This window comes from Oncorhynchus keta, chromosome 28, assembly GCF_023373465.1.
Source record: "Oncorhynchus keta strain PuntledgeMale-10-30-2019 chromosome 28, Oket_V2, whole genome shotgun sequence".
In the NCBI taxonomy this organism is placed as follows: Eukaryota; Metazoa; Chordata; class Actinopteri; order Salmoniformes; family Salmonidae; genus Oncorhynchus; species Oncorhynchus keta.
Genome location: NC_068448.1, coordinates 53870000 through 53897986, shown reverse-complemented (window position 1 = coordinate 53897986; position 27987 = coordinate 53870000). Strand labels below are relative to the sequence as shown.

The 27987-nt window shown below is 42.7% G+C and overlaps 1 protein-coding gene across 1 annotated transcript; it reads right to left on the bottom strand.

The window, feature by feature from the left end:
- Positions 1-34: 34 nt before the first annotated feature.
- LOC118361561 (kinesin-1 heavy chain-like) lies at positions 35-27987 on the bottom strand. Its single transcript, XM_035741582.2, has 25 exons — positions 27453-27987; positions 21465-21552; positions 21262-21335; positions 20867-20971; positions 20609-20657; positions 17449-17504; positions 16946-17033; positions 16468-16592; positions 14322-14426; positions 13564-13709; positions 12854-13002; positions 11890-12080; positions 11606-11674; positions 10375-10581; positions 9521-9664; positions 9081-9269; positions 8723-8840; positions 5941-5996; positions 5574-5683; positions 5363-5464; positions 5048-5180; positions 4012-4116; positions 3386-3602; positions 2818-2947; positions 35-2585 (listed from the first exon to the last, which is right to left on the bottom strand). The coding sequence occupies exons 1-24, from the start codon at positions 27576-27578 to the stop codon at positions 2829-2831; spliced, it is 2871 nt and encodes a 956-aa protein (XP_035597475.1). The 5' UTR covers positions 27579-27987; the 3' UTR covers positions 35-2585; positions 2818-2828.

The window sequence follows — 27987 nt, the reverse complement described above, 5'->3', positions numbered from 1 at the left end:
TTGACCACGATAAATGAGTAAGCAGTGCACGGACTTCTCTCTTTTGAGACTTTATTGGTTTCAACTCTAGGGTAAAATCTTGGGAACCAAGGCTACAGAAAGCACTTGAGGATAACGATGGATGTGCAGAACACTGCAATGCATTGATCTCCCTAGGGTTATATATAAAATATACACACACAATTTGCATCATACACAGACAGTGCCGACCATCGTAACCTGGCCAGACCACAAGTTCTCAGACAATCATTTGATTATTAGTTTACAAACCAAAGACAGAACAACTCCGGTTATGCTTCGCTTATGTGTTTTTCCTTTTGCAGAAAAGGAGCAGAATCGGTATTTGAGCAGTCCTTTATGGCAGGTACAGTTATGACACTTAAAGAGTTGTAATCCAAGATACATTTCAAAAAGTGCTTCAGGCTAAATTTCAAATATCACACACGACAAACCAAAAGTCAGGAGACTGATTCGTTAGTTTTAGTTTGTTTTACTTTTTTTTTTTTATAATGCAGGTTCCCACTCCCTCACCTTAAACCTTCTTCACAATAACTGATCCATATTGCACTCACTATAGTCAGGTCTGTACAGCACTGGGCTATACCAGACAGTCTTCGCAGATGCTTCAGTTTTACACAGTATTGGGAAGGAAGGACAATGTTTTGGATCATTTCATTTTCTAAGCAATGGGGGATACAAAATAGTCAAATCAATAACGGTAAACAAAAAAACAATTTAGGTAGTTTAAAAAAAAATGGCAGCATCTAAAGCTTTCATCCTGCCTACACACCAATAAATAACTCAGATGCCATCTATCGACTGTAGCTAGGGGAGGATGGTGTTATGAAGATTGGTGACTGCGTGGACAAGACAGGCTCCGTTCCTACATCCACATTAGCATCCCACTTAGAATGTAATCTTGTTAACTAGACACAATTAGAAGGAGACAAGGTTACTTAGAATGAAGCAATGCATTGGCTAGTTTGGGCATGTGAGTGTTGACGCAGATCCCAATTCACCAGTCCCCCCAAGCTAACCCCTGCATACAAGAGGCAGGTGTGCAGAGTCATAAAATGAAAAAGTTGGGCTGCTGAAGAATTTTGAGGACAGATTCAGACACCGATGAAAAAAGTTGAATACAGAGAGGAAAAACAGAATCACTCAAATGTATGCCCAAACCACACAACTACACAGGCAGTAGGCACAGAAACAAGACACTATGAAACTCATGATTGGGCTAAAGTGAGGGGCTCATACAAGTTCTCACACAAACTACTACACACTAACCAATGAGGGGGGAAGGGAGGGAAAAAAAGTTAAATAAAAACCCATTTCTATATTTTTGCCGGAGAACATTTGTTTAAACGTCATCTTCGATATAGAGCATTATCTAACATGTCCTTATGATAGGCGAAGTAGAGGGATACGCTGGCATAGTGACACATCATAAACTTGACAAATTCATCAGGACAGTCGAGCATAATCTTTTTGTGGTCCGAGAAGTAATCTTTCCACTGACGGCACTTCTCTCTTCAGTGATAACATTGACATCACTAGGACAAGACGTGTTGCATTTCTTCAATTTTATCAAAGGGGATACGAAGCACTTGCATGTGCTGGTATTGATATACATTGATAGGGAACATTGCAGTTCAACCATTATAAAATGTCACCATACAGTATGTTAACATGGACTGAATAGCTTGGACTTCGATAGGTGTGACACTGAAGCAGCTTCATTTTCCAATGTGAAAAAAAATCTAACTTTTTGCCATTCGCCTCACAGTTGTCCTATCCAACAAGATTCATCTCAAATGGCACCCTATTCCCCATTTAGTGCACTACTTTTGACCAAGCTCTTGTAGTGCATTAGAAAGAGAACAGGGTGCCATTTGAGAGTCATTTTCTGTCAATCACAAGTGCATGGTCCGGAAGACGTGTTCTACTACAGCATTTTAGCCCCGTAAGAAACAAACGTCAAAGAGAAAGTAAAAATGTCAGTGCTCAATCTAACTGTACAATAGAGGACAGTAGTGTATTTGTATACCTTTGATAAAGCTTATTTTAATCTAGACAGCAGGGTTAATTTGATGATATACTGTACATGGATAATCAGGCTAGGATGCTTCTCAGCAGATTTTCCAAACTTTGTCTTTAAAAAAAAAAAAAAATCTTATATTTTTTGGGGGGGAGAACCTGCGACAACATACATTCAACGTGGCAAAGTGCAGACTAAAACCTTTTAGGACATTAATGGACACACTGCTGTGCGACAGATAAAATGGAAGAGCTATGAGTACGCGTTATTAGTTACATGTTGTTCATGTCGCCAGGCGCCAAGATCGCACTTTTATTCTATCGTTTGATCTTTGTCTTTTGTTTTGTAAGGAAATCAATTTCATTCAAACAAAAAGGATCAGGAAAAATAACTGTACAGCCTGTGTCTATTTCATCTGGATTATAAACGTTGATACTGGAAGAATCGTCCCATGTCATGTGACAAGTTCTGTGTAGTGGAATGCCAGCTCCTGTGGGTGATCTTTGCATCTTAGTATGACTGTGAATATGTTTATCTTCTTCAGCAACTGAAGGAGAAAGAGAGACAGAAGACAAAATGAGTGGAGGAAAAGCAAGACTTGTTTAAGCTTTGGCTGGTCTATAAAAAAACAGGGTCGTGTTCAGTAGTAAATCTGTTAGCAACGGAAAACGAGTATCTGTGTTCTTATTGGACAAATTCAGGTAGTGCCTCACAGTTTCAAAATATTTTCTACCCAAGCGAACTGGCTCAGTAAAGTCTTCTGAGAGGCCTAGACTTACTTCTCGTTCCTTCATTGCGTGGCCCCTCCTCCTCTGATGGCGGTGGGCTGGTTGTTGAAGAGCCCAGTCCGGTTGACGTTGGGGTGGGTGGGGGATGCCACAGGAGGCTGGCCAGGCCGGATAGGTTTGGCTGGGGAGGACAGAGGCACAGCAAAGTTTACATACCATCAAAGGAACACTATTGGCATCACTATTTAGCGTCTGAAAAGACCAAACTGTAATGTAAGTGTATTTATAGAAGGACAGATCTCTCCGGGGGGAAAAAACGAGCGTTAAACTTTTAAAATCAGTGTGTGTGAATATGAATGACTGTGTGTGTATGAATACATGTGTTTATGCCTGTGTGTGTGAATATGAATGACTGTGTGTGTATGAATACATGCGTTTATGCCTGTGTGTGTGAATATGAATGAATGTGTGTGTATGAATACATGTGTTTATGCCTGTGTGTGTGAATATGAATGACTGTGTGTGTATGAATACATGTGTTTATGCCTGTGTGTGTGAATATGAATGACTGTGTGTGTATGAATACATGTGTTTATGCCTGTGTGTGCTCGCTCCTCACCGATCTGAGCCGAGTGGCCCCTCCTGGCCATGTTCTTAGCCCTGACGGCCTCCTTGATGCGGTCCACCTCCAGCTGGTAACGTTTGCGGTCACGTGCAGCGTTCTCTTTGGCCTCCTTCAGGGCAGACTCCAGGGCCTTGACCCGCTCTGCTGTAGCACGCAGGCGCTTCTCCAGTTTAGGAAGCTCACAGCGCAGGTCGGCATTATCACGCACCAGCTGGATGGGGGGGTGTAGTGAGTGAGCGAAATAGACAGGGACCAAACATACAGGTTTCACTAATTCTCATTTGTTCTTTCCTTCAGTCACATTGCAGTTGTCCTTGGTATCTTTTCGACGTGTGACGACACATTTGTGTTGACAGAAGAGTACTTGTATCTTGGAATAATTTGGCATGTCTGTAACAGAGCCTTCCATTACAATAAAGGGCTCTGATCTGTGCCACAGAATGAACAGGCATACATTCCATTACGGCATCGTTGAAATGAATGGGGAAGTGCATTCTACTCATTCTAATTGTGTGGTCTGTACCTGCTTACTGACTTTAGTGAACCATACCATTCAGTCATAGCAGGATACTTCTCTGCCATGGAAGAACTCATAACATCAGATGTATGCGTTTGTTTACCTGTTTGTGGACTTTTGTAAGCTGTTCCAGGTTGTTCTCCAGAAAGGAGATCTTCTGTTTCTGAGCAGCACTGCCCCCTGTATCATCAGAGTCCATCTCAGCACTCTGCAGAAAACATACATTACTGAACATTTTGTTTTACAGCACATGTATCATTCACTCTCCATGTATTTATCATTTATGAGACACGCGCTTCTCCATTTTCTGTGAAAGGCACCAATAAAGCCACAAGTACAAAGTTTGAAATGAGCACTGGGAAGCAGTAAATTAATATACCACATTAATATGCCTTTCACTGACCCATAGACTTTCAAGGTCGGAATGTTGGTACCATCACAAATACCACAAATATCACATTTGTGACTCAGAGCTGATAAATAGGACTTTTAATCTAACTTATTGATGTGATCCAGGGTCACGCGTTCTCTCCTCTCCATCTTATCTATGTGAGCCAGCTAGAGCCTGAAGCCCGAGGGTTGGTGAAGAACCTCATAATAGTCTCTGAATCACAGCAGCATAGCAGGTGCGTCCCGAATGGCACCCTATTCCCTATATAGCGCACTACCTTGGAGCCTATGAGCCCTGGTCAAAAGCAGTCCACTATAAAAGAGAATAGGGCGTCATTTGGGACACAGAGACAGCATCTTATTTAAATCTTCACCTTTGAAGAAGAGAACTTCAGGCTGACCTAGTTACCAAAGCCTCCCTCTTTTGTCTGGTGCGGAGGATCATTAAACATTCAACAGGGTAACAGGCGCATCAGGCCAGGATTAGAAGGGAACAGTTTTATTTAACGGAAATGTCTACACCCGTTGTATTCGGTGCATGCAACATCAAATTGGATTTGAACATGGATCCCGCACTGTCCCGGTGATGATGGTACTGTGCAATGTAAGGGCAATATTACATGAATGCTGTTCATTACACAGGGCTGATAAAGTAACTGATTCATATGGTTCCTTCTAGGTCTTTCTAAAATGCTAATATGGGGGGTTGCATCTCTCGCTTGTAAAAAAGCTAACTCAGTGTGCTTTACCTTCTTGACTCTGGTAGCCAGGTCCTGAACAAACAGCTTTCTGAGATTGTGTAGGGTCTGGAGCTCCTTAGCCACAGTCTCCTCCAGTCCCTTCAAGTCTTGTCTGGCCTGCTCTCTCCTGTCCTGCATCACCCTGTAACACACACACACACAACCAGATCGGTGATTCCCCATTGCCACGTCACCATTGTTCATATGGCTGCAGACAGTCATTTATTTCTTCTCATTTATGCAGCGAAATCAGCTAAGGACAAATGATAGTGTGTGAATATTGATTGTGTGTGTACGATGGCAACCGGATGGGTGTTTACGCACGTGAGCTCGTGCAGCTTGCGGCTCTTCTCCTGGTCGGTGGACTTGAGCTTCTCGTGTTCCACCCTCAGACGCTTCTGCTCCAGCACGATCTCTTGGTTCAGACTGGAGAGAGACAGATACAGACACAGTGAGACAGAATCTAACTAGAAAATAACAGTTGTTCCATGTGTCCAATGGGCCTCAAGGATTTAATGTGCGCGTGTTCCCTTACTCCTGCAGCTCAGTGATGAGTTTCTCCTTGCTGTCCAGCTCGTCTCTCAGGCTGCTGATCTGTTTCTGATGGGCCTCACGGTGAGACTGGATCTGATGCTCAACTGCCTCCTATGAACAACAGACACATATACAGGTAGTGACCGACAAATATATTACAACTAAGTATCAACACAATATAATAGACTTTTTTTTTTTACTAAAGATATATATTTGGTATATTTATCCCATACAGGAATCAAATATACAATCGTGGAGAATCTTGACAAATACAACTGATTACAAACACAAAAAGTTAGAATAATATCAATAACCAGTTATCAAGTGAGGAAAGAATAGCCTCAGGAGAAATCCACTGTTGGTCATACCTTTACTTCAGTGGCAGTTTGGACCTCGTTCTCCTTCTCCATAGCCTGGACTTTCTCTGTGAGGGGAGAAAAGTAGATGCGTGTCAGCAATCATTTCACCACTAGATAGTGATATACTGTTCAGGGCTCGACATACAGGGCAGCCCGCTTGCCCGGGAAGGTTTGGGGAAACCCCCCGGGCCAGTTGATCATCCCTGTCCGTAGTCCGATCGAGCTAGTGAAAAAAAATATTGTAATAATGCCATCTATAATCTAAGTAAGTCGCTTTGGATAAAAGCGTCTGCTAAATGGCATATATTATATTATTATTATATTATAAGCTATAAAATGTATTCAAAAACAGATGGATTCCCGAAGCTGTTTGCTATTCCGATTATTTATCACAAGGGCACTGCACACATATAGCCTATAATCTGTCGGGCAGAGAGTGTACAGCTCTCAAACAGCTGGTTGTTGTGTGGAGCAGCTCACCGAAGACCTGACAGCGGTAGGGTGCAGGAAAGATGTTATGATATATACCAGTAAATACTAAGGCAAGAACGCAAGCCAGGTATTTAAAAAGTTCAAAATATTGGTTGAATATTTGCGATGCGCAATTTAGTCATCTTGGAATAGCCTACCTTGAAAATCACACATTTTCTCTAGGCTATTTGGTCCTTGAAAAAGGCATTGAAGTTATGGTAGCCGATTTAGAAGTTCTGCAGCTCCAATATATACTAAACAAAAATATAAAACGCAACATGTAAAGTGTTGGTGCCATGTTCCATGAGCTGAAACAAAAAAAATCCCAGAAATGTTACAAATGCACAAGAAGCTTATTTGTCTTAAATTGTGCGCAAATTTGTTAACATCCCTGGTAGCGAGCATTTCTCCTTTACCAAGATAATCCATCCACCTGACAGGTGTGGCATATCAAGAAGCGGATTAAAAGCATGACCATTACACAGGTGCACCTTGTACTGGGGACAATTTTAAAAAGGCCACTCTAAAATGTGCAGTTGTCACAGCACAATGCCACAGATGTCTCAAGTGTTAAAGGAGCGTGCAATTGACAGATGTCTCAAGTGTTGAGGGAGCGTGCAATTGACAGATGTCTCAAGTGTTGAGGGAGCGTGCAATTGACAGATGTCTCAAGTGTTGAGGGAGCGTGCAATTGACAGATGTCTCAAGTGTTGAGGGAGCGTGCAATCAGATGTCTCAAGTGTTGAGGGAGCGTGCAATTGACAGATGTCTCAAGTGTTGAGGGAGCGTGCAATTGACAGATGTCTCAAGTGTTGAGGGAGCGTGCAATTGACAGATGTCTCAAGTGTTAAAGGAGCGTGCAATTGACAGATGTCTCAAGTGTTGAGGGAGCGTGCAATTGACAGATGTCTCAAGTGTTGAGGGAGCGTGCAATTGACAGATGTCTCAAGTGTTGAGGGAGCGTGCAATTGACATGCTGACTGCAGGAATATCCAACAGAACTGTTGCCAGATAATTTAAATGTTAATTTCTCTACCATAAGCCGCCTCCAACATTGTTTTAGAGAATTTGGCAGTACGTTCAACCGGCCTCACAACCACGTGTACCTACGCCAGGCCAGAACGTCCACGTCCGACTTTTTCACCTGTGGAATCATCTGAGACCAGCCACCTTGATAGTTGATGAAACTGAGGAGTAATTCCTTCTGTAATCCCTTTTGTGGGGAAAAAAAACTATTCTGATTGGCCGAGTCTGGCTCCCCAGTGTGTGTGCCTACGCGCTCCCAGGCCCACCCATGGTTGTGCCTCTGCCCAGTCATGTGAAACCATAGATTAGGGCCAAATAAATATACTTTTTTTCACATGTACTGATTTCCTTAAATTAACTGTAACTCAGCAAAACCGTTGAAATTGTTGCATGTTGCGTTTGTATTTTTGTTCAGTATAATTATTCTGTGATTTCATTTCAGGACCTCGAAACGGCAATATGTAGCAGCTTTCCTTTGTTTCCCGCCATTTCTATTGAAGGGTGTCGCGCTGACCTGTTGCGGTTATTATGAGCAAGATGACATTAAAGCTAACATTCGACTTGGTTTTCCATACAAAGCCTTCTATTATAAAAGGAACACTTTTTTTTGGTCGCTTTCATTTGAAAACATGATAAAATAACATCTCAAATGGCGAGTGACCATCTACCACATGGACAGGCTTCATTAGAACGTTTGTGTCGGGAGCATGCTGTCTATTTAGTAAGGCAATGCCCACATTCTGACATATTTTAGCATGTAAAAAATAATGTGAATGTCAATGCATAATGCCATTGGATAGGCCTATTAAAGAAAGTATTATTCTTAGTGGTATTACAACAATTAAATATAAAATGTAGGTCATTGAAAATTACAATGAAGTACTTGAAATAGTCCTTGAAAGTCCTTGAATTTGACATACTAATGTCTGTATGAACCCTGTATAGGCTACTTGCTCAGTCCAGAAATTAAAGATAAAATCACCTAAAATTATGAACAAATCATTTGTTTTCCTGTCAGATCTTGACCCCGGCACAGTAGCTTTCAGTTGGCACTGACCCGGGTGTGCTACTAGCAAATTTACCTGAATGTCAAGCCCTTCTGTTGAAAAGCTGGGTGTCAACCTCTAGCCAAATATGTCCGTCCGGTTTGTAAAAATAATATATAAAATACACAGTTCAATAACGAATGTGTGATGTGCCATCTTGGGGACAGGTCTTCCTCGGTTAAGAGGGATCTTCCTATTTGAATAAAGGACGAATAAATTATTTTAAAAAATGTAAAAATTGTAGTCACCCTGAGTGCTGATCTTGACCAGCTCCTCGTTCAGAGAGTCAACGTTCTCCTCCAGCTGTCTCTTCTTCTGCTCCACGTTCTGAAGGTACTCCGTCAGGGACTTGATCTTAGCCTCGTGCTTGAAGAGACAGCGAGAGAATGTGAAAAGGTAGCAATAAATGGAACCAGGGTTGGGGTCGATTCCATTTAATTCAGTCAATTCAGGAGGTAAACTGTAATCACATTCCCAATCCAAATTTTCCTCATTGCTTTTCATTCAATCAATTGAAATAGACGTGATTGAATTGAATTTGAGTGACAGCCACCCAGTGACACACTCCCCGAGCCCTCTGTTCCAGGTGACGTCAACGATGGTTACCTGGGAGATGCGTAGCTGACAGGCGGCCAGCTCCTTCTCGTTCTCGTCCATCTTCTGGTTGCTCTCGGCCTGGGTGCTCTCCAGCTGTTTGCTGCGTTTCACCATGGTCTTCACCTCCGACTTCATCTTACTGATGTACAGACGAGCCACCGTAAACTCCTCGTCTATCAGACCACTGCCCTCATGTTGCTGGGAGGGGGAGAAAGCGAGGAAATGCACAAATGTTAGACTCAAATGTCACCGTGCAAAAGACATGCATCAGACAGTTTAACTAATGCATAGCTTAGGAGGAGGTTACGTAAGTTTGGGATGAGGTTAGGTATGGTTTGCGATGAGGTTAAATGGTACATAAGAGCCACACAGGCTCCCCCCTCCCAAAAGTATCCCAATCCTGGGCTTCCATTCCATGACTGGCTGGTGTGGCACTGAATGATGTGTACCTTGATGTCGTTGCTGCCCACGGCGATGCCTATCTCTACCAGGTCTTTGAGCAACGATGACATCATTTCCGTTACCCTCTTCTTCTGGTGGTTGGTCATCTCCTTCAGCTTCTGCAGCTCAGAGTCAATGGACACCAGGATACTCTGAGGAGGACAAACAGGACAGGTTGATTTCACAAAATGCCAACCAACTTTGTTCACAATGCAGTGAACTCCTACACAGTATTCAACTCCATGCCTGGAGGGCCAAAACACTTATGGTTTTTGTTATTTTCTTCTAATCAGGGACTTAATGATTCAACAGCTGACCTGGGACACTAGCTGGGTGGACGAGCTAATCAATGACATTGTTAATAGATTAATCAGGGTTACAGGTACAATCTATAAATTCCTAGAATTTCCTGTTCAGTTCATACCATATTTTCATTCATTTTTTTCCATATATCTATTTCTTTAAAGGGCTTCTGAGTGGTGCAGCGGTCTAACACACTGCATCTCAGTGCTAGAGGCGTCACTACAGACCCTGGTTCAATTCCAGGCTGTATCACAACCGGCCGTGATTGGGAGTCCCATAGGAGTTGGCCCAGTGTCGTTAGGGTTTGGCCGGGGTAGGCCTACATTGTAAATAAGAATTTGTTCTTAACTGACTTGCCTAATGAAATAAAGGGTAAATTAAAATATATATATATATATATTTTTAAAAATATTCTGTACCTGCAATAGTTGGCACATAGTGATCAACAAAGTTGAGTTTAGTTTGTGAATGACGTTGTTTTTTCTCCTTTTTTAAAATAAAAGTTATCAAATTTCCAACCCGTAACATTGTGTAACGTGTAACTTAAAATTAAACCAACCGATTTCTGGTTGAGCTCCTCACTGAGAGCCTCAAACTCCTTGGTCTTGTTTTCCACCTCCTGACTCTTCTGGTCGTAGTTAACAGCCAGCTCCTCCAGGGCCTGAAGCACCTCCTTCACCTCCTCCTTGGACGCCTCATTTTCAGACTGCAGACGGTTCAGCTCCACCTGCAGGTTGTCGTGGTCACGACGTGACGAGGCCAGCAGCTGGAGAAGAAACAGAGTTTTCAGTAGGGAGAAAACATTTTGAAACAGGTAGGTGGGAGGTATTAACTTGTCCAATAGGTATTAACTTGGCCAATAAGATGGATGTATGCTTTCTGTTGCAGAACATTATGCTATGTGCCCTACTGAACACAACCCAGGCCTGGGGGTAACAATTAATAAGTTCCTACTCATTCTGAACATTCATCTGTAATTACAATCCAGTGTACTGAAGGCTGAGTTGAGAGTGTTAAAGCTCAGAAGCATCGTAGGATTGTCAAACGATTGAGTGTCAGCAGTCAATCTCGTGTTCACACCGCAAAGACCTTGGAAGTCATCAGCCACTCAGCCTTGTTAAAATACTCCAAACCAGAAGGTGGCAGTAGCGCTATCCATGCGCATTGGTCTAGATTCCAAGCTATCTGCACTAATGTTGCTACTTTGTACAAAGCTAGCAAGCTAAGGACACTACACTAACAGGCAGCTGTTTCATGGAAACTAGCTAATCCATTGTGATTTAATTATGTCAATACTAGCTACAGTGGTTAGCTAGTTTGGAGGAAGTACTTAGCATTTTGTGCATGGCATCTGTGTACTTTGACCAAACCAAAGAGCACAAACCCCCATAAAGCAAAGACAAGATGTTGGCAACTGACAAGCATTGCGGTTCCACAAGTAGAATCGGTAGGTTCATCGCTAACGGGTCAGCATGCAGCAGGTACCGCTTTCATTCAGGCAAGAGAAGGGAGGGTCTCCCACTGTGATAAGTACATATCGGAAGTCTATCGGTAGTGAGATTCTCATTGTGTTTCATGCTTTAGGATGTCAGATTCTCGCCAGGATGAGCAGCAGGCTGAGAGGTGCCTCTTTAACCCAGCTGTGTCTGGGTGAACAGTCAGCTAACAGCTTGACCCCATCTCTGGGCCCTGATGAGCCTATACAGGCAGATTGATGGCCTAGTTCACAGAATGGCCCAGCAGGGGGGCAGAAAATGCACAGCAGGGGGTGCAAAATAGGGGGGGTTCACCTCCTCCTGGTCCAGCATCTGCTGCTTCAGTTTCTCTGCCAGCTGGCTCTGCTGGTTGATCTCATCATCCTGTTGGAGGGAGAGAGAAGAGCGAGTGATAAAGGAAGGGGGAGAGAGAGTAAGGAGGGGAGAGAGAGAGAAAGGAGGGGGGAGAGAGAGGTGTTTTTGAGACCAAAGTGTTATCAAGGAAAACCTATATCGTCAGTAAAACATATTTGAAATGACTACGTCATTGAAATCTTTATGGCACCCTAGGGTTGCAGTGTGATGCTCTGCTCCCTTACCTTATCATCCAGCTGCTTGTAGAGTTTAGACAGCTCAGCCTCGCACTTCTCTTTCTCTGCGTCAGTCAGTTTAACCCCTGGGATGCTGGGCGAGGGGGTCATCTTTTCATTATTCACCACGTTGTCTAGAGCCTGGACCTCAGCATTAGCCTTCTCCTTGTCAAACTGCTCCTCCACCGGTACACTCTCACCTACAGGAGGCAGCACAGGGGGATGGCGGGATGAAGGGAGAGGGGGAGGGAAAAATTAACACATGCCAAATGCCGGTAGATTTAGGTATTGGTGCGTCAGAATATCTATTTTACCAGTCATGTTTGCGGGTGGTGAATTTGCAGTGCTCTACAATACAACCATTACATTCGCAAGTAAAAAGTAAAGTTAATAATGAGCACATGTTCACAAGTTCGGTTGTTTTTCAACTTTAGGACTCAAGTGGCCCTGTTACCACAGTAACCCCCCCTTAAAGGGGCAGTTAAACATTTTATTCTCATCTGATATTTTGGTTAAAAGACTAGGGTCCCGAAAAAGGTAATAAAATGTAGCAATATACCATATTACATAAAATACATGTCATGTTTTAGAAACATTACAAAGCATAATCTGTTTATTTTAATTGCATTTTTTTTATTATGGCAAAAAAATATTTGGGCTGCTAAAAGATATGAGTGGCTGGTAGATTTAAAAAAAAATCTATTTACCACAGTGGCTGGTGGACCTTAAAGTACATTTTAGGCCCTGGTTCGAGAAGAAAGACAGCTTCTGTAGTATCTACTCAACAAGCAGACCATTTTCTGGGTCCTATGTGTTATTGCAACAAAAACTGTTTACTCTAAACGTGATTTCCGTTGCAAAAATTTAGCTACGGTGTGCAGTGCACTAATGAACACAACCCTGTTCAAACCTATTCATGATATAATCAATTATCCTCGAACACCAACTGAATAACTACTTATTTTTCTCTCACCGTTTCTCCAGCGGTTGAGTTCGTTCTCCAGCCAGGTGACGGTGCTCCTCAAGGTCGTGTTCTTTGCCTTTTCTCTTTCATACTTCTTCTTCCACTGTTCTGCTGTCAGCTCCACATTCAGACACACTGTGTTCTTAATGGTCTTTGCTCTGAGGTAACACAACGGTTACCTTTCAGAGTGGGAGTGCGTTTGACAAGTCAACCACTTCCGACCACTCAAAGCATATAGCAGTGCATTCATGCCATTGCTAACATCATACTAAGCATAGAGAACCAATAATTATATTTAATTCTGTGGTACCTTCATTCAATTGACATTTATAACACTTCCGTCCATTGACTGACTAACACTATTGATTCTGGGTCATTTACAGATTTACAGCATTGTACACCACACAAGGGTGCTTTGGAAGACTCAGAAGAACATGGTCATGGCAAGATGGTATCCAGCTTTTGTCATATGTAAAAGAAAATGTTTGTTTTTTTGCATTTTAGCTAACCCTAACTTAATTCTCCAAACCTGCTACATGAATTATCCTAAACAAAGAGGTGTAATGGGTCAATTTGACAAAAGCTGGATGCCTTCTAGCCATGACCGGAGAACATAGGCCCAATGATCAGTTGTATAGAGGGGGTAGTCCAGACAGATTAAAATGTTATTGGGGTACAGTAACCAAATAAAATATACAGTCCAGGGGCTGAGAGCGTACCTCTGTCCGAACATCAGTGTGGACTTGGTCTCAGCCTCGTTGTAGGCAGAAGGTGAGGCACAGATGACCATGGTGGTCCTACAGTTACCACCCAGAGAGTCCTGCAGGATACGGGTCATCTTACTGTCTCTGTATGGGACATAGGTCTGGAGAGAGGAGGGGGGAGAGCGGCATGAGCTTCACAGTCAATCTACAATAATATATAATATAATATATGCCATTTAGCTGACGCTTTTATCCAAAGCGACTTACAGTCATGTGTGCATACATTCTACGTATGGGTGGTCCCGGAATCGAACCCACTACCCTGGCGTTACAAGCGCCATGCTCTACCAACTGAGCCACAGAAGGACCACAGTACTAATCGCTTTCTCCTGGAGGGTAATACATTAAAGCCTGGTCCCAGATCTGTGTGTGCCATCTAGCCAACTCATTGGCTCATGTACTGAAAACATACATTTTATAAGTGCAGCAGCTGTGACTTACGGCAAGATTGTTATGGTGCTTTTGTGCTCGACACATGCATATTTACCCCACCACCCTATTCCAAAATGTCCTCATCCAATATGTACTCCATCTCCTCCCCTACTGCTAAAACAGCTGTTTGTTGACATCCGAGTCCCAAATGGCACCCTACTCCCTATATACTGCACAACTTTTCAAAAGAAGTACACTACATAAGGGATAGGGTGCCATTTGGGACGCAATCATTCTCCCCAGCACCAAGGGAGCCGAGTGAAGCGTTACGGTCATCTCACCGAGCCTTCAGCCAGAGCAGAGATGACGTTGCCCAGTGCAGACAGGGACTTGTTGATGTTTTTAGCTTCTTCCAGCACCGCACCCTCCGCTCCAGTTTTACCCACCTACACACACACACACACTTAGGAGATCACAATCCACCACACAATCCACCCTCATGACAACACTAGTACAAGAGCGTATCACTTGAGTTCATATTAGATCAGAAAATTCTAAGATAAATATGGTTGCATCCTAAATGGCATCCTATTTCCGATTTAGTGGTACACGAGAGATATATCTATGGATATATATAATTAATAGGGAAAAGGGTGCCAGTGTGTCCCCTATATTCATTTAGCAGCATCACCTGCAGTCACTCAAAATATATATTTGTTATTATTAAATCCCCCATGCAGTCATCATAATTGTATGTTTAAATCACAATGTCTAACAAATCACTTTTTATTTCATTAAAATAAATCCAAAATATATTTTTCACAATTTATTTCCCTCAGCCTCCTTCAGCCCTTGAAATGCTCAGTTTGATCGTGTGGGTGTTAGGAAACAAGTTTGAAGATATTTACGATTGGCCAATAGGATGTGTAGAGCCACCCCCGTAGACCAATAACTGTTTGTCAGCGACCTTTACTGGCCCAACGCTAGGTAAGCAGAAAAAGGGCTTAACTGCCAAAATCTCACACTATCCCTTTAAGGTCAGAGTGACAAATTAAAAATAATATTTGTTGCAAAATGAGTGAGCAGTGGCGCAACTAAGAGCCACGAGCGTAACAGCCACCACTTGCTCCTCATCTCCCTACAGTGCAGCAGCTACCATCAAATTACATTTCAGATGGTGTCAACATAATTACATTTTCAAGCATTTGAGTGTGATGTGCTTTTAAAAAGTCCCCAGAAGTGATCTTCTCACAGTCCTACTAAAGAAAGGTACCCCACAAATCCTAGGGAAACACTGAGGGTGCCATGTGCACTATGTAGGGTATACGGTGCCATTTTGCTTCACAGCCCATATCTGATTAAGGTAGATAATGCTGCCAAAACACACTAGTCTTAACAAAGAAAATACAGGAGACCACAACAAACATTGATGTAACAAAAACTGATTATGAAAGAGGGCCACAATGCATGTCAATGGCTTTGCTTGATCTTAATGCCACCCTATGGATTATCATCAGATTAATAATAAACAGATTACTGCTGTTGTCGTGTGAGTAATGAGTAACAGATGTGCTGAACACTCGAGGCGATCCAAGATGTGGTGGTACAAGTACGTGGCCTTGTCCAAGCCAGAACAGCCTATAGGGCAGAAGCCCATCACCTATTTCTGCAGCTTGACGTACAAGTACACCCCATGGACAGGATCTTGATCCATGGCCTTCGATGTGGTCGGCTAGTTAGTTAATTGTGACCAAATGCTCAAATCAATAGCAGCGTGTTAGGCTATATGTACAGTGCCAGTAGGAGAAAGCAGGCGTTGCGCAAAAGTGAATGTGATGAACTTGAACACTAAGATTGGAGATAAGAAAAGGGAGGAAACAGAGGAAAAGTAGACAGAGAGAAAGAAAAGTTTATGGCCAGGGTAGCCCAACTGGAAGCCCGCGGGGCGATTTTATTTTGCCCCACAAGTTGAAAAAAAAATGGTATTTAATGTTTATTGTTGGACATAGGACTGTATAAACGCCTGCAAATCAGCCGAGTGATTGGAAATCTGTTCCAAAGTATTCCCAAGCATAATAGAGAGATAGACTGTATATGAAATGTAAGCAGGGTTTGAAAGGATTATGTTTCAGTCAAGTATTATATCTGTTTGGGCTTCTTGTTGTCAATTTGTAGTCCACAAATTATTTGTATTTGTGTTCCGGAACCCTAACCATCCACTCAAGAAAAGAAAAGAGAGAAAAAATGCCAGAGGCCGAACATAGTTGATAATCTTTGGCTTATGCTACGTCCTGATTTTCCACAAGTGTCACCATGCAATCTCAGAGTCGTGCATTTAAAAGCATAGGACTGACGTAACCACAGACTGGAGTGTGTTACAGCCATTAGAAAATCTATGCAAAAACACACTTCTGAAAAAGGGTGAATGATCGGAACACAGGCACAGAGGAAGGAAGGCACAGAGAGAAAAACAAGATGGAGACGTACTTTTTCGCTCCCGGCCAAATCGACAAGGTAGAGCTTGCCGCTGAGTTTCTGCTCTGTAGCAGTGTTTTCCTGCTTCACATTGATCTGGAAGATACTATGACTTCTGGAGCTGTGCTCGTTCATGTCTGGAACACACACACACACACACACGTTAACACACAAATCTAATGCCAACAGCAATATTTATTCATAACTAGGGTCTACAGTTTTTCCTGGTTCCTGGTCAGAAAAACTCCCGGCCCTAATTATGTAATGGATGTGTAATTGCATCCCAAATGGCACACTATATTTTACACCCCAAATGGTACCCTATCCCCTTATGGGCCCTGGTCAAAAGTAGTCACAATCAAGGGAATAGGGTGCCATTTAGGACGTAGCCTGACACTGCTGTGTGAGATTGTCTTGGTTGATCAGGAGATCCATTGAGGAGGATGATGAACCCATGAGAAGCAGCAGGGACTGTGTTGGACTGACTCACTTGTGACGGCAACGTGCCGGTTGGATTTGCCCTCGTCAATAGTATCCATGACCTCGTCGGGGCTGCACACAAAGCGCTCGGTACACCCCTAGGGACACACAGAGAACCAAGGAACAACTATTTAATTTATGACATGGTAGACGTTCATAGACAAAGAGGCGATTATGGATACATTTTTTGTTAACATTGGCATTAAAGTCGCGGACAATCCGGAAGTTAAATCGGTATTGTAAGTCCTTTAACTTTCTCCAAACAACGCAATCGAAATAGCACCCTATTCCCTATAGTGCACTACTTCTGACCAGCACCCATATATCAAAAGTAGTGCACTACAAATGGAATTGGGTGCCATGTGACCCACAACCATTCTTCCAATTGATCTATAGGCAATCCATCATTCTCTTCATCTACTGAACTGTCTCATCGATTTATCCCCCTGACCAAACCTTCATGAATCTATGGTACCATTATAGATGGTTTGGTTCACTTGACCTGTGCCTCACCTTGACATAGGGCACCCTGTTCTTATCCTCATGTACAGACAGGTTGTTCTTTGTTACTGCAAAGAAAGAAAAAAAAGAAAGAAAAAATATTTTATTATTGCAGTTATTTCAGGTTGTTGATTAACGTTGTAAGAAGGAATCATCACCAGGCAAGTGCCTGCATTTAAAGGGATACTTGGCATCGGAGGCCCTTTATCTACTTGCTCCCGAATGGCGCAGCGGTCTAAGTCACTGCATCTCAGTGCTAGAGGCATCACTACAGACCCTTGTTCGATGCCGGGCTGTATCACAACCGGCCATGATCAGGAGTCCCATTGGCCCAGTGTCGTCCGTGTTAGGGGAGGGTTTGGCCGGGGTAGGCCGTCATTGTAAAATATGAATTTCTTCTTAACCGACTTGACTAGTTAAATAAAGGTAAAATAAAAAAATGTAATGAAAATCTACTACATTCATCGGACTCTACATGACTAGCGCAATTGCTAGCTAGCGCAATGACGAAGTCTATGGGTATCTGCTAGCATAAATTCCAAGTATTGTACTAATGCTAGTTAGCATTGACTCGCAAAACAACCTCTAACTTCCTTCATATTGGACACAGGGACATACAAATGGTATCCACGAGTTCATCTGGCTCTGGGGGAGTAGATAATGGGCATACAGAGTTTGGGCCGAATAGCATGCTCCTCAAACAGTGGTTTGTGTGTGGAGTGAAATAATGGTTTTCCAGCAGAAAAGGGGGGGGCATACCTAGCCAGTTGTCCATCTGAATATATTCAACAGAAATGTGTCTTCCGCATTAATCCAACCCCTCTGAATCAGAGAGGTGCGGGGGGCTCCCTTAATCGACATGTCTTCGGCGCCCGGGGAACAGTGGGTTAACTGCCTTGCTCAGGGGCAGAATGACACATTTTTACATTGTCAGCTCGGAGATTCGATCCAGCAACCTTCCGATTACTGGCCCAACGCTTTGACACCTAGGTTACCTGAGTGCAGCCTATATTCGCTAATCGAGTGGATACAGATTACGTCTTTTTTCCCCCTGCACATTTGACAATGGGCCATTCTAAATCGCAACTCATTTTTTACATATTAGTAAATACAAAATTCTGAAATCAGAGAACAGCTGTGCAGCCTCAGGCAAGGAACAGAGTGACGATGAAATCATCAATCACTTATCATTTCAATTTCATCTCCCTGAAAAGATGGAACTTATATAACAACAATTATTATGGCTGACCTCAAATGTGCTGATTGATAAAAGACCTGTATTTATGGGAAATATGGGTATTTTGTCTTTCACGGAGTTATCAGAATTGTATGGGAAGGTCTGCTCAATCAAAAATTACAACCAATTGATTACTGCATTACCACACAAACGGAGGCAGCAGGTGGCAGCGAACTGGGTCTGTCTGCCCAATATAAAAGGATCAAAACTGGCAGAGGAGTAAAAATAGGAAAGTATAGCAGTTTAATTTGAGGACCAGGATGTTGACAGCTGTACCATACAGATTGCAAAATAGTTGGGAAGAGATTTTTGATGTACCGATTCCATGGTACAGGGTGTATGCGTTGATATATAAAACAACGCAAAATGTAAGACTTCATGCTTTTCAGCTAAAATTATTATATAGAATTCTTGCCAACAACAAAATGTTGAATATTTGAGGCATACAATCATCGCAGCTCTGCAGATTGTTGTGAGGATACAGAATCAATAGACCATTTATTTTGGTATTGCCCTCAGGTAGCCTGTTTCTGGATGTCCTTGTCCCATCGCGCACTAGCGACTCCTGTGGCGGGCCGGGCACAGTGCATGCTGACACGGTCGCCAGGTGTACGTTATTTCCTCCGACACATTGGTGCGGCTGGCTTCCGGGTTGGGCATTGTATCAAGAAGCAGTGCGGCTTGGTTGGGTTTCGGGGGTGACACGGCTCTCAAACTTCGCCTCTCCCAAGTCCGTACGGGAGTTGCAGCGATGAGACAAGACTTACTACCAATTGGATACCGCGAAATTGGGTAGAGCTTGGGCTGGTGGCTGATAGATGGCTGGTTCGGGTCCCTGTTTTTGACCTTGTGGGAGGATCTGTCAACGTGCCCTTGAACAGGGCGTTGACCCTGGTTGCTCCTGTGTGTCGCTTTGGATGAGAGTCTGAGATTATTAATGTGATGTAGTTGTTTAGAGGCTTCACTGCGAGTATATTGTATGTTTTAAATATTAAATAATTGGTAAATTGAAAAAGATATGTAACTACCCATACTATGCCTAGAGCTGACCATCTGACCAAATTGTCAGAACTAGAGTTCCTTGGCTAATCCAGGAGAACCTGCCAGAAGGAAAACAGTCTCTACAGCACTTCCCCAATCTGGGCTTTATGGGAGTGGCCAGACAGAAGCCACTCCTGAGAAAAAGGCAAGACAGCATGCCTGGAGTTTGCAAAAAGGCATGTGAGAGAGCATAAAGCAAAGGATTCTGTGGTCTAATGAGAGAAAAACGATTACTTTTCGGCCTCAAATGAGAAATCCAGGCACAGCTCATCACCAATCTAACACAATTCTTACCGTGAAGCATAGCAATGTCAGCATCATGCTATGGGGATGCGTTTCAGCGGCAGATACGAGAAGAATGGTAAGGATAAAGCAAACAATGAACGGTGCCAAATATAGGCAAATACCTAATGGGAACCTGCTTCGGAGTGCAAACGACCTTAGACTGGGGGTGAATATTTAAGTTCCAACAGGACAATGACCCCAAGCATACAACCAAAGCAACGCTGAAACGGCTTCAGAACAAAAATGTGAAAGCCCTTGAACGGCCCAGCCAAAGACTAGACTTGAATCACATTGAAAATCTGTGGAAACACTTGAAGATTTCTGTTCACCACCGCTTCCCATATAACGTAACAGAGCTTAAGGAAATCTGCAAAGAAGAATGGGAGAAAATCCACAAATCCAGATGTGCAAAGCTGATAAACAAGTATTGACTTATGGGTGTGAATACATTTCTGTATTTCAAATCCATTTAAATCCATTTAGAATTCAGGCTGTAAGACAACAAAATATGGAATAAGTCAAAGGGGTATGAATACTTTCTGAAGGCACTATATATCTCCAGAATGGTCAAATGAGGATGCCTGCTGTGCCACAACACACAGTACATACCATCCAGTAGGTCCTTGATCCTGTCCAGGTAAATCTCAAAATATGAAACCTGCAACAGAGAAACCTCTGATTAGAAACAATCCTGCTGTGCAGTCTTTTTTTATTAGTATTATGTAGCCGATATGGAATAACTAGCTAATCGGCGCCGAGCGAGGGACGGACGGGCAGAATGTACTCGGTCATAGGTTTTTTTTTTTTAAATGTGCTTCTATTGCGAACTGGACTTGAGGCCAGCTGTGTGGTTGAAGTGCTCCATACCTTGATATGGAACTCTAGGTTCTCATCCATGGAGTAGATGTAGTTGAAGATGTCCTGGACTATTCTGGGGATGATCCCCATACCATCCGGGTCATGGAGGCTACCCTTTACAGGACACAGACAGGTTCCCGTCAATCATAGAACAGTTGAAAGCAGGGTTGGAGTCAATTCCGTTTCAATACCGTCATATCAGGAAGTACACTTACTATATATATACACTTAAATTCCAATTCCAATATTACTTATGACCCTTCTATGAGGAAAACATGTGGAATTGAAATTTGTTGTCTTCCTGATGTGACTGAATTGAAATGGAATTGACCCCAATGCTGGATGAAAGCATTTGACCTTTGACCAAACGCATTACGCATGTATTGTATAGGCCTTTCACTCACCTCCATGGTGTGCGTTTTTCCAGACGATGTCTGCCCAAAGGCAAATATAGTCCCGTTGTAGCCATCAAGCACATCTGTGTACAGAGGGAAAATACATGGAGAACGTATTAAAAGCATCACTTTAAAACTGCCAAAAGGTTCACACTGCTAGCACAGCACCAGAGCTAGCTACCTGAAGACACGCTGGATCCATCCTTCCTTACCTTTAACTATCTTTTGAGCAGAGGCTTTGTACATCTGCTCCTGTGTCGTATTGGACCCGAACACTCGGTCAAACATGAACGGTTTACCCTGTAGGACAATAGGTACAAGTGAATCAGCAACAAAGGATACCGAGAGTATATTTGTACAAGAATGGCAAGAATGACAAGAAAAGTGACGAGGGAAAATGTCCAAACAGAAACGTGTTATAATGTTGACATTTCCTTGAGGCCCATTTTCTGTGGTAGCATAGGTCTACTGATATAGCCTCTTGACCTGTTATACAAGATGTGTATATTGTATAGGCCTACTACCCAGGCATATATATATATATATATAAGACATTTGACCTCCATTTTAGTACCTGACCAATGACCATTATTCTGTAATGAACAAATCAACCAACAATTGAAATACCGGTAGACAGGTATTCAAAACAGGCACAAGAGATTACATTAGCTGTCCCAGCAGGTCAATGAGAAACACCACAGTATACGGTATTCACCACCAGACCAACTCAGTCCAAACACAGCCTTTTCAAAATTAGGTTTGTGTCCACTAATGGACTCCTTTGTAAAGAGATCCACTGCACACTAGACCAAGGCTGAATCCCAAATGGCAGCCTATTCCTTATACAGTGCATTGGATGGGACCTGGTCTAAAGTAGTGCACCATATAGGGAATAAGGTGCCATTTGGGATGTAGCCCTGGCCTTTCCCCTTCTCAGTGTGACAAAGGGCCAGAGACAGCTAAGAAACATCAGCATCCTCCCTCTGCGTCTCTGCTTTACTGACTGGCAACTGATCAGCAGGGCACTTCAGGCTCTTCATTTGACAGCAGCAGCCAATATCAATCATTACAGCGTACATCAGAAGGAGTTCTTGAGGATGACACAGCGTTCCCTCTATCATTGTATAGGCGGGACCTCTAGAAGCTTACTTTACCTTGTTCTGAGAACAAATGTTTTAATTGAGTTAGCCTACTTTAAAAAAAAACTGTGCATTGAAAGAGAAAATGTCTACTTTCCTTGGCCAAATGAAAGTCATTAAAGAGTATGGGAAAATAAAATGGAATACTCAAACTACAGTGCAGTAGCGAAAACAGTTTGGGAATTAAAACCTACAGAAGCTTTCCTTGTGGGTAACATTATGTTCATAGGTTATCTGCCAGCATAATTGGAAACAACCTGTAAGGTTATTTTTGATGAAAAGTTGTGTGCTGCTGACATTCATACTGTATCGCTCTGTGTGAGTGATGGTGTTAGAGCAGCAACGTGGTCTCCGAGCACTTCGTATTATTCTGTATAAATCCGAGACACTCCATCTCATATTATATAAAACAAATGGAAATTTGTACAAATGTTACAAATTTTCTAAAACGTACAGTGTCACGAATTTGCAAACTATATATGTTACAAATTCCAATTTGTTGTTGCTAACATTGGCTAGGTGGCTAACGCTAACATTAGCTAGCTCTATGTGTTAAGGTTAGGAGTTTGGTTAAGGAGTTAGCCAAAATGCTAAGTAGTTGCAAAGTAGCTAAAAGGCTAAAGTTGTTCGTGATGAGATTCATACAAGCAACCTTTGGGTTGCTAGACGTTCACATTATATGTCCACCCCGAGCCAGCAGCCGTACTTTTGTTTTTGCCTTAAGTTACCTTCTGTTTGATGTAACCATACCAAATGTAACATATAATCCTAATTTGAGTGACCCGGATTTACATTTACTATGATACGTCTAATCTGAGACTAGTCTGAGTAGGACTAAATTATCCACTACAGTTCCTCCATCTACAACCCTAGGAATAGTCTGACGACCTCGATCCGAATCTTTGTTTGCATTCTGATTCTCCCCCTTTTCCCGAAGCGTGCACTTGTACACTTTCTCACATGGAATAACAATGGTGGAAACTCTCTCCAGCCAATGCTTGAACCAATCCAATGCTTTTAAATCCATGACGGAACGTGTGCAAGGGCACACTTCAGGAGAAGGGTGGAGAATCGGGACACAGCCTTTGTGTTGTGCTGCTATGGACTGTGTATAACTGAGCACTGCCAAAATAATCTTTATCTATGGTTCTGCTGCCTTGACACCGACGTGTGGTGTCCTCATTCTGAATGATCACTCTGACTATGTGCCTGTGAGCACCACCAAAATGCCAGCCAAGGACTAGGCTTATATGGTAGTAGTGATGGGTTGCACCATTCTATTAGGAAGCCTTGGTTGCTGTCCCAAATGGCACCCTATTCTTTATGTAGTGTGCTACTTTTGACCAGGGCCCATAGTGCACTACATAAGGAATAGGATGCCATTTGGGACACTGACTTGATTTTACTTGATTCTCCTGGGCTGGCACCAAACAGAGCCATTCTAAAGAGGAAGAAGTACTAAAGAAGTAGAACAAAAAGCATATCAATTATACTGAGCTTCAGGCAGAGCTACAGTGGGGGGAGGGGCAATGTAAATAGTCTGGGTGGCAAATTGATTAATTGCTCAGTAGTCTGTTTTATGGCTTGGGGGTAGAAGCTGTTAAGGAGCCTTTTGGTCCTAGACTTGGCGCTCTGGTACTGCTTGCTGTGCGGTAACAGGGAGAACAGTCTGACTTGGGTGACTGGAGTCTGACAATTTTTGGGGTCATTTTCTATTAAGTTATCTTTACTTAAGTATGATAATTTACTTAAGTATGACCCCCCCATGTTAAAAGGATAGTTCACCCAAATGACATGTTGGTTTCCTTATGTCAGCAATCCATGCTTTGATTTTGTTGTCCACCATTTTAAATGTTACCTTTTTAGCATTTGTGGCACAAATCCAATGCAAGTCAATGGTATCTATATTAGCATTTTGACACTTCATGTCCAAATTATCCAAAGTATGTAAATATGTATTGTGTAACTCAATGATATTACTTAGAGGATGTGGATATGAAGCACGGAAATGCTAATATCGATACCACACATTGGATTTGTAAAACAGTGGAGGGGTAAACAAAACCAAATCATGGGTTCCTGTCCTACTTTGTCCATAAACTGCTTAGAGGTTAAGGAAACAAGTGTAATTTTGTAATTTGGTTGAACTATCCCTTTAACAACATTGCGGGTGCGGGATTCTTTAAAAAAGTTCACCTAATAGCAGGAACAGCACCGTCTAGTGGTCAGAACATGGAACTAACAGGATGTAGGATGTCACATGGCTTTGACCATTTATTTGGATTCCTCATGTCTTGCTCATTGTTAGAATAAAAAAGTGTGGTACAAATCAGCTGTTCGGTAATATTATATGAATCCTATACATTAAAATTGGCAATTTGGATGGAATCCGTTACAATTTGATCTCTGAGAAATCAAGCTAACGCAAAATAACAAAATAATGTTGCAGGAATGCTAATCTTATCCATTTCTAACTACAAAAATGATTTTAGAACAATCTGAGATAGTGAGTGTCATGGCTTGCTGAAATGAGATGGAACAACCCATAAAGGAAATTACTTCATCATCAGACTGACACAGGCTTTTATATGTCAGTGTCCCAAATGGCACCCTATCCCTCTTGCTCTGGTCATAAGTAGTACAATACTGCGACAAAAATGGCACCCTATCCTCAGGGCTCTGGTCATAAGTAGTGCACTATGTAGGGAATACGGTGCCATTTGTGACACAGCTTATTCCACAGTTTTGATTCCTGCCAATGCCTGCAGCCAGCCAACCTCTTAGATTGTGGATCTAATACTATACCAGTCTCCCTGCTGTCCTCCATTACTGGACTATAAACTGGCCAATTTGTCTCTGTGTGCTTGCTTCTCTGAAAAGCACAATCCATCGCTCCTAGCAGAGAAGAGTAAGGTTGTTGAACTAGAATGAGCGTGATGCTGACTGATAGAAACAGCTGGAATGTCAGGTTTTAGGTAAGCCACACACACACCCCAATCTTCCAGCACATCAGGGTCAGTCTATGGGCCATGACTGATGCACAGTATTTTGGTAGTCTTGCCATGGGTAACACTAGGGTTGCCAATGGGATTATAGGTTACCCTGTGGCAGTAGCTGGACATCTCACAAAAGGTTAAAGAGGCCAATGTTATTCAAATGAACGCGAAGGCAGAGACTGGTCAACACCAACAAAAGATGTATCCTGCCCAGGGATGTCCACCCTTGCTAATGCTACTAGTGGGTCCAACCCTACTTTTGACCAGAGACCCAGTCAAAAGTAGGGAATAGTGTGCCATTTGGGCCTCATACCCTGAGGTCTGGGTGGATGTACTAGGAAGTAGACTAAGCATAGTGAGCTTCTATTAAAAGAAATCTGGACAAAGAAATGTTTCCAGTAGTCACTGCCTACTCAAATGACATGACATCCCTCCCCCATAAAAACACCACACCCCTCATCCATCCATTCAACTGTTCCCAGTTACACTGTAAAATAGAATGTGCCATAGAATGTGCCAATGACAACATAAGTCTCTCTCTGTCTCGCTCATAGGGAGGAATGTTGTGGGACACATTGCGCCCAGCACCCCATGCTCTATATTGGGTATGGCCCCAGTCAAAAGTAGTGCACTATATAGGGAATAGGGTGTCATTAAGACACATGGTTTCCGCTTCCAGAGAGATAGGAAAGACAAGGAAAATATTATTTCTTAGTTTAGTATAAATAAGCCTGATAATTTATATTTCAAAGATGAAGAAAGTTAAGCTGCTGTGGATCATATGTTATGCTTGGGGCCAAAAGTTTTGTTCCTAACCACATGACATAACAAATGTGTATTCAGTCACTATGACCAGATGCCACACCCTTGGCTTCTACAGTACAGTTAACACTGTTGTTGGGACTTCTTTCTCCAGTTTTCAACCTCCATTCACCCACATCTCTTTGGGAAATGTTAAAAAACAGTTTATCATTTATGAAACAAACATCATTAGGCTACAGAATTGAGGGAAGTGTTTGGGGTTTTATTGTGGTAAGTTATTAAAACGTAGAAGTCCATAAAGGTTGTCCCAGCAGTTATGGTCGTTGTCCTTTTCCTTTTTACAAGGCCATGGAAGGGGTGGGGTAGTGTACTGAGCAGGTGAGATCACCTGACTCCAAGTTTTCTATCCTAGTATTGCACCTCAAATTGTTATTCCAGAACAAAGCACCGGCTCTATGCTACCGTATCTGAAGTCAGTTATGTGGAAATTACATTTGTAGTAAATTGTCGGGCCTAGTTAGTTAAACCATTCGATACGCCCAAAAAATGACAGCTGTCAATGAGGCAGGGTAGCTTAGTGGTTAGAGCGTTGGACTAGTAACCGGAAGGTTACAAGTTCAAACCCCCGAGCTGACAAGGTACAAATCTGTCGTTCTGCCCCTGAACAGGCACCCAATATTCCTAGGCCGTCATTGAAAATAAGAATAGGTTGTTAACTGACTTGCCTAGTTAAATAAAGGTAAAACAAAAAAGGCGATGGCATCTGCGACGTGGCTATCCCTAGGTAGCTAACGTTAGTAACTAGCTACTCAATACCGCACAAGGGACGGGTAGTTACATACACATTTGTGCGATTATAAGTAGGTAGCCAACTTCGAAAATAGGGCTGAGAGTTGATACAGGATTGATAGCCAAATCAGTTGTTCGGCCATCCCCTCCTAAGCTAGTTACACTTCTTTAAATTGCAGTCAATGAATAAAAGTAGGCCGCGGACATAACTTACTTTAGCTGCTAGTTCAAATTAGACAGCAAGACAAACAGTAGCTAGCTAGCGGAGTTAACGTTAGCTGGCGCTTAATGGTGTTGCGGGCGTCATGTGTTGTGAATCGATTCGAGATTCATGCGAAATTGTAGCTATTTGAATGTGATACGTCAATATGGCTAGGTATTATGAGAAGGGGTAAACAAAGTGCCCTTGCAAGCTAACGTTAGCTAGCTAGTTAGTGCTTAAGCTAGCTAACGTTACAAAGGCCGGGGACTGTTTTCGTAGGCCAATGTTTGCCGTGTTTGAACGCCAACTCACCGAGATAGACACTTGATCCTCCCCTGTAAACTTGGGTATGTACTTATCCCCTCTCTCCACCTCTGACTTGTTCAATGGTCTGAAACGGCACATCACTTTGATGGTGCATTCCGCCGGGTCCACCATCTTCGCCGCCGCTGTGAATGAATGGAGTCACACCAGACAAGCGGCTGCGAGCTAACTGCTACCACAGAAGAAGCGCCCGATCGATCACCCCTGTGGGAGGCAAAACGATGCCGCACCCAGTGAATGTTGGTTTAGTTTGGTCAATCTCTTCCCTCGTAAAACGTAGCAGGTCTACTATTCATCAGACATATATATTTTTTTTTTAAAGACATCCATTCAAAAGATGGAAGTCATGTTGACGACCCGGCTGTAAAGTACTGTCCTCTGACTTGCTCTTCAAGTCGGGAGGGATCCCTGTGTATGCGGGTCTGAACAGAGAGGAAGAAACGAAGCGAGAGGTATAAACTAGACCCAAATCTGTCTTAACCAGCAGATGGCGGGTTTTTTTCGCTCACCAAGCGATGTGTTT

What these genes read in the sequence shown, in the direction of transcription:
- LOC118361561 (XM_035741582.2), bottom strand. Translation starts at nt 27,578, where the DNA reads ATGGTGGACCCGGCGGAATGCACCATCAAAGTGATGTGCCGTTTCAGA. An exon ending in TGGGCAGCAACGACATCAAG is followed by an intron (nt 9,270 to 9,520) that starts GTACACATCATT and finishes TCCCCCTCCCAG; the next exon opens with CAACATGAGGGCAGTGGTCT. An exon ending in GGTCAAGATCAGCACTCAGG is followed by an intron (nt 5,997 to 8,722) that starts GTGACTACAATT and finishes CTCCCCTCACAG; the next exon opens with AGAAAGTCCAGGCTATGGAG.